At 29.5% G+C, this 12,885-nt stretch overlaps 1 protein-coding gene across 3 annotated transcripts in view; it reads right to left on the bottom strand.

The window, feature by feature from the left end:
• LOC118189006 (uncharacterized) overlaps positions 1-12,885 on the bottom strand; it is a 65,490-nt gene that overhangs the window by 14,274 nt on the left and 38,331 nt on the right. Inside the window, exons 11-14 of one of the 3 annotated variants that reach the window (XM_035359536.2) lie at positions 11,910-11,959; positions 11,354-11,602; positions 7,075-7,306; positions 4,004-4,239 (exon numbers count right to left, since the gene is read on the bottom strand). In XM_035359536.2, coding sequence (XP_035215427.2) covers positions 4,004-4,239; positions 7,075-7,306; positions 11,354-11,602; positions 11,910-11,959 — 767 coding nt within the window. The remainder of the gene's footprint in view (positions 1-4,003; positions 4,240-7,074; positions 7,307-11,353; positions 11,603-11,909; positions 11,960-12,885) is intronic. The other 2 variants (XM_035359537.2, XM_035359538.2) reach the window with 2 other exon arrangements.

Below are 12,885 nucleotides of genomic sequence, written 5' to 3'. Positions count from 1 at the left end.
AATTACAGTCTTGTAGTGTGAATAAAATGTTTAAGTTAGCAAACTAAGTTGAATTTAAATTAAAAGCAAATGCTAGCAGTATGTATGAAATTAAAGTTTAGGCTTTCCAGCCAACACAAAAGTTTGATCAACTATTTTGTTAGCATGTTAAATGTCGGTTTGAAATTAAGGCGTTTTAGAGGTCTATTGACAATGCAGGATGTGGGTTAGATGGTTACACTTATTCAAATGATATTTGCTCACACATCTCAGTACACTGTACTGGAAAGCGGTAGAGAAGAAAATTTGATTTTGGAACAAATGGAAAGAATGAAAGTTCGGATAAAATTCTATTAAAAAGATTTTGATGAAATGTTTCAAATAAGGAAAGGTTCAGAAAAGCTGAACTGAAATGAAACAATGTAATTTGTTAAATTTTTCTCTTAAATTCTTTTTCCTTCCATGTTACTAGAAAGAGAAAAGCAGTTGATTTATAGTGAAAGTAAATTGAAGAATATTTTCTGGTGGAGATCTAGCTCCTTGTCATACAGATTTAAGACAGTTATAACTTACAACTATTTTAAAGTTGGCTCAGGGTTAATTAAAATTTAAGACCTTAACAAGGTCATTAAAGGCCTTCATTGCAATTGCATAAATTCTGGCTAGGAAAGATTATTTTTTAAAATTAACCAGTTATTTTATGTTTAGAAACTGTGTCATTTCTCCCTTTCCATTTCCCTGCCAGAATAAAAATTTTAGCTCATGCATATTTAAATGAGGTAGAAAGTATGAGTATTTAAATGTCTATTTAAAATGAAGTTTCAGTTTACTTAGTCCGAATATGTTCCAACTGCTGAAGGCTATGTTACTAGTTGAAATTCCTTGATAGCATTCTGTCTATGGCATTGCTTTAATCTTGCCAATAGTGGCATCATGCCGGTGTAGGTTTGAGCTAGCTTGTGTGTTATTTCTGCATTGCCTGTGGTTATTTAAGACTTAGATTCAATTTACATTTGAATTCCTTACTTTTGAGTTTATGCCATAAATGCTAGTTGGTTTTGTAAGCACTAGGACCCCTTCTGTTCAACTACTTCAATTCTTAATGAAAGTGTCTTTTACCCTACTTACATGTCTGTATGATTAACCACACATAGCGATAAGCAGCTTATGTCTATTCAATAGTCTTGACTTTATGTATGCTACCCTCAAAGAGTGAGATTCTACAAGTTTATTCATAGCCATGATATGATCAATAATAAAAATTAAATTTTGTGGAAGTTCTATTAAAAACCAAAATAGAGTTATCAGTTCTTTTACATAATTACTAAAGGCATTTATTTACTAAATAAATTAAAGCCTTATTAAACTCCTTCAAAAGTAAACAAATCTTGGTCAAGAGCAACCAGCATGAGAATATTCAGAAATAATAAAGAAAATGTCAGCCTTAGTCATGGAAAATCAATATTTAATGATTCTGCAGCTTTATAGCTGTATTTTCGACTGAAGATTAGGCTCAGCATTATGTTGTAGCAAATTTATAAAAATGCCAGCTGTAAAATCTATCTAGTTATTAGTGGGAGCATGCTGATTGCAATACTCAAAATCCAAACTTCATAAAGAAGATAACTTGCACTGAGCCTCAGAACAAAATTGAAGCCATCAAAACAGAAACTATTCATGTTCTAAAAAGAAATAAGGTGCAATGGACTTTGGGGCAATGTAAAAAATATCACATAAGAACATTTTCCGATTCATTACACACAGTAGACAGCAGTGTTCTCAAATTGCATGCATGTTAAATGAACAATCTAAAAGCAGCTGACGGGTCACTTTTTTTTTTGGGGCGGGAGGGATAACCAAAATGAAAAGTTTTTAAATATACTTTTTAATTAAATTTTATTTATTAATTATATATCAAAATATATATAAACAGTAATAATTATGATGATAAGGAAAAATATTCCAATTTATTATTTTAGGTCTGAAAATCAAAATATATGTAAACTAATAATAATGATGCAAAGGAAGAATTTGAATTTATATTTATTTTCCATCTGAAATCTAGAGGTTAGTAACTAGAAGTAATTCTCGTTGGTTACATTTTGAAATTCAAACATATTGATGCTAAAAATTAAATTTTCAGATGATCATTTATTTTAAATAATTCTAATATGTTGAATTAGCCATTAAAGAACTTAATGTAAACAAATTACAAAAGCTTTCCAAGTGGAACCAAACTTGAAAATAAATAATGACAACCTATCATCTTTCTTTTATTTATTTTCCTTTTCGGCATAAATAAAAAATACACATATTTGCACATAAATAATAAAATTCATTATTTTTATTATGACTTTTAGTTTCAACACTTCATGGCATTTTGATTTTGATAAAGCTTGTTGGAGAAAAATTAGAAACTATCACGAATTTTACATGCTCATTCAGTCAGTCTGATACTTTTTTTTTTTTTTTTCTTTTTGATTTATTAATTTTAAACTGAGGCAAACAAAAAAAAAAAAAAAAAACTATTCACATATATGTATATTTCTAAATAAATTGATTTTTCTTATTGCAAAAATGCATAATTAATGGATTTAAAAAAATGGTAAAAAATATTAATCATACATGCAACTTCAAATCTGAATAAAATTTATACCACAGTTTAAATTAATTAGTTCCATTTGTAGATTTTCTGTGGCATTACTTGCAATCAAAATCATTAAAATCTTAAAGCATTTCTTCAAAATCTTGCTATAACAATTAATGCTATAATAATGCCAATTAACTTATGTGAAATGCATTCATGGGCTGCATTGCTTGCATCGGGGACCACCAAGTTGAGATGACTGCAGTTAAGTAGTTATTTTTTAATTCACTGGGTATCATTGTCAATTATGGAAAGGATAGTTCATTATCACCCAAGACATAGAATTTCAGAGATCCAAGAGTTTGTTTAGTCACATGGCTCATACTTCCTTGCAATTGTTCATTAAAAAGACCTAAATACAGGGCTATTATAAAAATTTAAGAATCCCCTCTCCCACCCCCAAAAAAGTAAATATGACAAGCCCATTTTTATTTATTTTTAAAACTGAATTTAGAGCATATTTTCATCAATAAAAAGGCTCCTTAGAATAAAAGTACACTTCCAAAGTGTCTACTTTGAAGGGTGAATAACTCCAAATTCAGGAATAACACTACTTTTACTTCCAGCTTAGAAACTTTTCAGTTAAACTTTATACAGTGGAAGATTTATAATCTAATTTGGCTAGACATTAAAAAAAGAAATTTTTTTTTTTTTTAAAGAAAGATAAGAAGTTATTTATTTTTCAAATAATTTCTGTAACAGATTATATAGTATACAAAACTGCATAAATTCGAATTCTTATAATTAAAAGAATAATATATTATTTAATAGTGCTTCTATTTAATACATTTATAAAGTATTTCTCCTGCCTTCCTAGCTTGCATGGTGGGCACACATGCCAGAGGTATGTGGTTCGATCGACGGCGAGGGCATTTCTCATTTTTCATCTCTCCTGCTTCCAAAAATTACCTAATGTCTCTACACATTCATAAAATAAATGATATACTGCATATGTCAATTCAAACTTTTATCCTGTCTGAAGTATAACTGACAAATAGTTGTTTAAATATTTAATTTAAAATAAAAAAATGTTTTAAATAGATATTTAAATTCCAATGAAAATAAATGAGAGATAAGCATTTAAACATGTCTCAGATAAAGTAAAGGATTTTAAAAAATTGAAAAAAAAATTACATTAGGGAATAGCATTTAAGATTTATATTTTAAAATACAACTTAAGAACATTAAAAACTTCTGAAAAAGTAAAATAAAAAATTTTGCATTATAACTTCTTGTTTATTACGAGTTTCTGATATACATGATAGATATAAATAACCATATGAAGTAACTACCATAATCATTACCTCATTAAGAATTCATTTCAAGCCAGGAAATGTTAATTCAACAGACAATATAAAAATGAACATTCTGACGTACCTGAGCATAAGCAAGCTGCTGAGGAGGACCAGGAGGATGAAGCATGCCAGGGGATGGTGCATACTGAATCGTAAACTGCGGAGCTGAGATGGTCGGCTGTGCCAAAATTGGTTGACCAGTAGCTGCTTGCACATGGACAGGCTGAGACAAATCATGACGTTGGAGAGTCATAGGCATAGCTGTAAAAATTAGGTCTTCATACTGATTAAGTCCCATATCTACACCATATTCTTGATCTTTTAACCAAAGGATTTCAAAAGCAGAAAGAAAATTGGCAAGAATGAAAAGAAAGAAATTAGTAATAAGAACAGAGATGGAATATTTGAACAGAAAAATATATAAATAAAGATAAAAGTTGGAACCAAAATATTAAGTTTTTTTTTAACAAAACTTGATAGAAATAAAGATAATTTAAAATAAAAATTGCTCTCATTATTATTTAAATAAATAACCATGAGATTTATTCACATGCAACATGCATAAACAGAAATCCTTTGTTTCAAATACAGTACAATAATAATGATATAAAATTATAAACATTTTATGCCAAAATAAAAACTAGAGAAATCTCATTACATACCCGCAAAATCTACAGACTCCACAGCCCTGCCTACAAGAGCACTCTTTACAGACACAATGCAAATTTTCTTGTTTTTTAGATTACATAGTATTATTTCAAACTACTGCCCAATGAAAATGTAGTTACTTTATGTATACTTACTTTCTAGTGTAATGATGATATGAAAACAAAAAGTAAGAGTGATGAATGAGTAAATAAGAATGAAGAAATTACTAATGTGAGAGCTCCTTATATATGATGATTGTCATTCAAAATCATCTGTCCATCACAGAGAATAATAGCAAATAATGCAAGTTAAATGATTAGCAGCTGAGTAATTGGAAAAAAAAAAAAAAAAAAAAACCTCTTACCTACCAAATGAAGAAATGGAAATACAAAGACCCCCCCCCAAAAAAATAGCATTGAACGTTCTAAGAATGAATAAAGAGTTTTCATATTTGATTTCCTTTATTTAAATTGTGGGATTTATGTGAAAGATTCGTATATAAATTTTAAATCGAATTTAGACAAATTAGCAATGCTATTATTCAATGAAAATACTCATATTTTAATATTATACAATGCAAACATTCTTACCTCTATATAACTTTTGAGCTATAAATAGCTTGCTCATTTTTGAGAAAATAACTAGCCTAATCTGTAAATCATTATATAGTACTGCACAAAATTATTTTTTTTTAATCTTAGGGACATTTTAATTAATAAATGCTTTCACATCGACACAGTTTTTTTTACCAATGACTGCATATATAAATAAAACAGAAAAAAGGTTAGGCTAATAATCCATTTTAAAAAATAAGTTTCTAATGACAAAACAACATGGTACATCCTATCATTTTATTGCAGCTTAAAAAATATGAATTTCTGAAAAAGGTCAAGAAGCAACATTGCACCCTAAAAAAATAAGTCATTCAAATACCACACAAAATCCTAAATTAAAAATTAAAACTTTAGGCAAGACCATGTTATGATAAATACACAGTTCTTCCGGTTGATGACACCTGTTGTTCCCTTTTTTGTAAAATGAAGCATCCTCAAAATTATCTCGAATCAAACTGGATTGTTTGATTATTAATTTTGATACTTCATTGGGCTGCTCATTACTTTGTGTGGAAATGGATGATAATATACAAGATACCTGGACCAGTATAAAATTATGCATGGATATTTAACTAATCTCATCCATACAGTAAGTCGAAATATTAATATCCATAGGCACATTTTCTAATGAACTTCATCTTCAGACAAAACAGAATACACTATGATGCTATCTAGGCAGCAAAAGTTGTTCACATGATATACTTCTTGCTGACTCATCAATTTTCAGGCTACAAAATTCAGAATTTTGGGTGAACAAAAAACTTCGAGAAGAGCTCTGAAATAAATTAAACTGGACTACGACTTGTCTGGGGATTCATTAGGTGTTTGTATGTTGTTCAGCCTCACATTTCGTTTTCTTATCTTTTGTCAGAGAAAGGTGATTAAGAGCGAATTCAGGCTACGAATCCAAAACAGTATTTATTGTGATTAGGAAAAGTCAGGCCCTCGAGTGCAGCTCATCTGCAAGTGGAGAGGAAAATGTACAAAGAAAAGGCCTGGTCCTCAATCTGGGCTACATTACCTACCTTTTCCATTTATAGTCTGAGTCACCTATCAATGAGCGGGTCTGCAGTGGCCCACCCTACGGCTGACAGTATTATGAATGAAATGGTAAGTAAATCAGCCAGGGCATTTAACATGTTAATAGCCTTCCTGCACTGCAATAAAAGATGTGATTTATATGATTAAGATGACGTTTTAGAATGAATGGACTGAAAAAAATCATTGATGCTGCAGATCTAGAGAATAATAAAAAACTGCAATGACAGAAATGATACTGAGAATGACGTATCATTTCTGTCAGACAATGCAAAAACTAGTTTTTTTGAGTTTCTTTAATTTTTAGAGCAACACCTTAATGCCTGTCCAATGGATCTCTCCCCCTCTTTTTTTTTTTTTTTTTTCAATTTTTATTTTATATAGAAAAGAGGTGTAATTGTGCAAAATGCCATAAATTCACATATGCTTTTACAATTTCTCTGTAATCACTGCATAAAACAAATGCAAAATGAAAAAAGCAATATTCAAGAAAAAATGCAAAGGTGTTTTTATGTTGTTTGTATAAGCATAGTACTAAAGTTAATATTATAAATCTTTCATACCAGAAAAGTTGCGTAAAACAAACTTTCATAAAATGAAGGATACCAAAACACCTTCAACATCACAAAAAGTGCTAAATGTGTACAATTTCTTTGCTAAAAATACTGATATTTTTAAAGAAAATAAATGAATACATTGTACCAACTAATTTAAAAACTATATTGTATTTTTAAAGTACTATAAATTAAACAGTATTTAGTATTGGGGGGGGAGGAACTTAATGAACCATAATGATAATTTTTCCAATAAATACATTCTCTGTATGTTAAGCAAAGGAATAAAGAACAACTACCTTTTCTAAACCTTGGAGCTTGAGTAACTGATGCAGCAGGTGTAAATGGTGGAGCCATAGGAACAGAAACTGGAGTTGCAGATACTACATAATGAGGAGCCATATTGAAAACGGTCTGGGCCATGCCAGGCATTATATGCGGCTGAGGCATAGCCATGATTGGGCTTTGGGTGTGGAGACGAGGAGGTGGTTGCACAGCAGGTGGTACAACAGTTTGCATTGGAATTCCTCGCTGGAAATTACATAAAAAACTTACAACCAATAGTACAATGAAGTATACACACAACACACAAGAGCATAGATAGAACAGATGTTAATGTTTAAATTAAAAAATGCTGAAAATTAATATATTTAGAATTTAATACAATATGAACATATGAAAATAAATTCTTGTACAATTACCTCAAAATTAATCAATGTCTTAAATAGTTAGGCACTTTTATGTGAAATATAGCTAGATGGTGGCAACCTAAGGTTACATAAAGCTTTATGAGGGGAAAGAGGAAGAATTGTCAATAACAGTAATGTATCACATAATGTTTTATGTGCAAAATGGTAAAGTAGTGCACAAGAAATTCACACAGCAATATGTTTCTGTTTAAAAAAACAGAAATAAAATAATGCCTCAAATTTGGCAGCATGTGTAATCTTGGAACTGTGCACATTATATGTAGCACAATTATTCATGACAATATAAACAGGCTACCATTTTTGATGACCAGTGGTCTGTTAACAAAAAAGTACCAAAGTTACTTTGGATTTATTGAATGCTACCCCCATTCATTAAAGAATAAAACTTTTTCAATGTTTTGTAATAATTCAACATTTAAATATATTAATAAAAACTTTAGGGAGAATGGTTAATGCTTACAAATTAACGTAAATAATTTCACAGCAGTTTATTAATTATTGAGAGACTGAGTTCCTTAAGTAAAAACTGTATTTCAAGTATCAATTTAACAGCTCTTTAAACAATACTAATACTGTGTACACTCTAGAGATTTTCTGCTTAAAAAAAATCTGATGTGTACACCACATGACTTCCTTGTATTGGAATATTAAATTATACGCATTAAAATCTAAATACGAATTAAATCTACTTCGCCGACAGCGCATAAACCACAATAGAATAAATGCATTCTTTAAAATTTACCTCTAATATTTGTTTACCATAGCGACACTCTGGTGCTAGATTCACTTAACAGTATTAATAATTATATAACAGTTAACTTATATTATAATTATATAATGGAAACTAAGTTAATTGTTATATAATTCAATAATTATATAACAGTTAACGTATAGATTTTGTTCATATTATAACTCATAATGCACAAACTTTATATCATTTAAAGAATAGAATTATCTAATCGTTGCCACATGTTCTATTCAAATACTATAATAAAACTAGAATGATGTATAAAAGAAATTAAGAAAACAAAACAAAAAAGAAACAGTTTTTCACAGACGATTGAGTATTTCTCCTTTAATTAATTCAGTTCTCACTTCGCGAGAAGGCAAAAATACATAAAAACTCAAAATATCTATATTAAAAATTACGAAGTAAATCTCAAACACTTATTTCCTCGAAAAAATTCCAGAGAGAATTAAGCATGATTTAATTGGCAATAATAAATGAATGCGTTATCTTTGTTGTTGCGAAGCTAAGTTTCTCTATATTGGCAACAAATCCACTAGTCTCTTGTTTCAAATGTAAACATCAATGGCCGCCATTAAAAAAAGGCTTAGCGGCAATTAAACAACTTTAAAATTGCTGATAATTCTAAAAATATTGCACACAGATTTACTAAAGGCATAAAATCCTTAACCGGAAGATAAAAACAACACATTTCAATCATTTTTAAAGCAAAATATGTACAATTTACAAACATATAAGAGTAAAGAAACTGAGATCACTGAGGCGGGTAACAGAGTGGATATATATATAAATATTTTTATATACGTTTGGTGCGGCCGATTGCAACCAAAATACGAGGTGCACAACTACATGTTATAGCAGTCCTATATACAAAATTTGAATGTTCTGAGGCTACTCGTTTTTGAGTTATGCGAGATACGTACGTACGCACGTACATACATACATTCGTACAGGCGCCACGAAAAATTCTCTTCAGAATTCCTTTTAAAGCAGTTTTATAATTTTTTTGAAGGAAAAGAGTATTTTATTCTGTCCTTACGTACAGATATCACACAAAAACATCGTTAAATTGCATTCGATAGCGGTCAAAACGGATATTTTCGTTGAAATATGCTGCCTGAAACTTTTCGCGATTACAATACTTCCTTTTTACTTCGTACAAGGAAGTAAAAAGGATAGGACCAATTACACTGTAATTTTAATTCAAATGAAGATTATAATTATACACGAAGAAAGCATGGTTATATTAGATAATTTTTAGTGATAAGGATGATGTATATAAAGTAGTAAATTTTTCATTTATAACTAGTAAGAATGATTTATAACATAATATTAAAAAAATTATGTACAAATGATAAGCATTATATTTCCCTAAATTCTGAAAATGATAATAGTAATACATCTGAAACAATTTTTATTGAATGAAAGTTAAAACCAAATGATTTTTTTTACTAAATACACCATATGCTATGCTTTGTTAATGTTTTGGATAAATTATGTATTAAATGTTCTTTAAATTACATCAATTAAGTACTGAAATTAACAATAAAATTATACCATTAGTTATAAGTGACTACATAATAATTAGTTATTCGTCTAACGCTCCTGCAAAATTGCCAATCATTAGCCACTTACCCTCCCCCCATACTCTAAAAAATGGTGGCACGCTGAAAATATAAAACAGCAGTAAATTAATGAAATTAAAAAATATAACAAACATCCAAAAGAAAAAAGTTTTCTTGGTCTGTGTGCACAGTAACCTGTTTTAATGCCCCCCCCCAAAAAAAAAGGATAAGGGGAAAGAAAAGCTTTCAGATTTTATATTACAACGTTTTGTGTGTTACCCTTATTTATTAAATATCACGTTCTTCACACTTAAGCCATAAAATTCAATTCAACAGCAATATCACAAAATAATTTAAAAACAGCACACATTAAAATTTCCAAAACAGTCTCGCACACTGGAGATTAAAATGTCTCCCTCGTACAGTGTTGCCATTGCTCGCTTTGATATAGTTGAGTTTGACAACATGAAACAGATAACACAACGAATTCCAAATTTGGACGTTCGCATGCCCTTATTTGAATGGAGGACTACATTATTCAAAATTTGATGTCTCTAGGTACCGTTGTTTTTCACAGTGCACGAAACATGCACACATTCATGCAGATTCTTCATTATTTAATTTCTTTAAATATAATGCAGGGCTCTAATATTTGGTGGCAACAATTTGAAAAATGCAATGCCGTTTATAGTGAGCCAACGCAAAATGCCAAAACAAAATTAATATACCCTTTGGGCTAGAAAAGAGAGAGATAACTTCATAATTTTTGGCATTCCTCTCCATGTACACACTGACCTATTTTAACTTTAGTAGTTATATTCAGAGACATACCGAAACAATAAGATCTGTAAGAATGACAAAGCTTTCCAGATGCACATTCTTTAAACCAACAATAACTAAAGCAAATAGCTTTCATAAACAATATTTGGCTAGTCTCAAACCCATTTCCTACTTCCATTTGAATACTTTGCTGGAAATCCTTAGTAGCATATTTTCATACAATTTGATTGTTTGCTTCAAGGAATTTCAAAATTGTACCTATTATGTGCTAGCATAATGCATGAAACCATTAGTGAGTTGTCAGATAAAACATGTGTTTTTTATATTCTTGGTTACCAGCTTTGACAACATAGTGTTTTGCCTAGTGATTCTTCTCACCACTGGGGGGATAACATGAAAATACCATAAAATGCTTTCACATATCCTTTTTCTATAATTAAAATACAAAAATAATGTAATTTATTTTTTGTTTTTACAAATCTTTTATATAATAGGCAAACTATAAATTATTAAATTAACTTATTTTTGCATCTAAATGTGCTACTATTACATATATGAAAACATATATCACAATTGTACACATTGTGTTTTCAGTTTCAATGCATATTGTGCTTAGCAATATCAACCTAAATTATAATTTTTGAACAACATTACCCAAATTAATTTTATCCAAATACAAACAAAAAAATAAAAAAATGAATAATAAGATCATGTGCAGCTCAAAAATGAGAATTATAACAATAAAAGCTAAAATAATAAGAAAAGGCAAACATACAGGAGTGAATGATTTTGCATTAGGATTAAATACAAATTCCTTTGCATTTGGATTCAAATTGGAACTTTTGGGGTTATCAGGACTAGCCCGACTTTCTGGCACACTTTCAATTTTTCTTTCTTCTTCTTTAGGTTTTTCTTTAGGGTGATGCTTAATTTGTGCAGTAGATCCAGTACTGATAGCTGGTTGTGTATCCGTTTTTGGCACATTACTTTTCATGTCATGTCCATCTTTACTATCCTCAGAAAGCTACATAAGATTAAATTCTTAGTATTGATATAGTGAAATTACATTTTTATATTATATCCAATTTTTGAAGAGTTATTAATAAAGACATATTAATATTTATTTCATTTATAAAGAAGGTTCATTAACATAATTTTATCTCTTGGCAGAAAGACACATGCCAAGTAAACACAATTAAAAAAACTTATTTTAAGCAGAGTAAGTTTTGTGTAATAAATTACATATTAGCACATATACGTTATAATTTATAATAAAAAACCATTGGACATTTCTTTATTATCAATATTAAAATTAAAAAACCATAGTTTACCTTGAATTTATTATGAAAATTCTTCAAATCCTCACTTTTGTCATCCCGAGCTGAAAAATTTTTTAAAACATGAAATTTAAAAAAATTATATAAAATAATAAATAGCATAATTTTAACATTTGGGAAGAAAGTACAAAAAGAAATAGGGGGAACAAGTTACCACAGGATAACAAAACAGACATAAGAAAATATAAATCATTCTTACTCTGACAGTAACTGTACAGATATTTATAGAATAACCTACAATTTGTTTCTATTTAAATTATTAATTTTCTAATACAAAGATCACAGAGATTAAATGGTCAAACAATCAAAATATTGAACAAGTAACTACATAGAGATACCTTCCTAACAATACACTGAATCTTCCAACAAAATTATCTTGATAATCATTTAGCCAGATGCTGGAAAGCTGCAAAAATAACTGCAAGTCACACTAAACAACTCACCCTAATATAGTACAAAGTCTTTAATCCAGGCATCCATAATTTGGAATGATCTATAATTCGAACCTCAAAGCTACAAACTTTCTCCATGCGCATGTGCGTTTAATGTATAACGGACGGTATAAGCTAGGCTAAAATTATCTAATTATCCATTTCAGTTAATGTTGCAGATTGTGTTGTTACTTAATCTTCTAATTGGATCAGGCTTATTATTTTTTGCAGACTGTTAGAGCAATTTTATAAAAAGCAAGCTTGAACTTTCAATTGTGTCAAAAAGAGTTTCCGATTCTGGAGCTGCCAAAGGATCTACAAAGTGGAAGCATGTTTCAATGTACCGCTTCTGATAGTGAAAAAATTGACAGAGAGGTTATTGAAAATGAAAAAATTTCAATTGACAAGTTAGTTGGTATTCTCGACACAGCAATTACAGGACTTGAAGAGTGGAACTGAACAAGAAATTATTAGCACAAAAAGTGAAGCAACTTAAACAACTTACATTGAAAGAAATGTTTAATAAAGTAAACAAATAA

This window comes from Stegodyphus dumicola, chromosome 6 (genome assembly GCF_044657685.1).
Source record: "Stegodyphus dumicola isolate Sdum_Otavi_A_Nest chromosome 6, ASM4465768v1".
Lineage (NCBI taxonomy): Eukaryota > Metazoa > Arthropoda > Arachnida > Araneae > Eresidae > Stegodyphus > Stegodyphus dumicola.
Note: the sequence above shows the minus strand (reverse complement) of the source record. Positions and strands in the feature narration are given on the sequence as shown.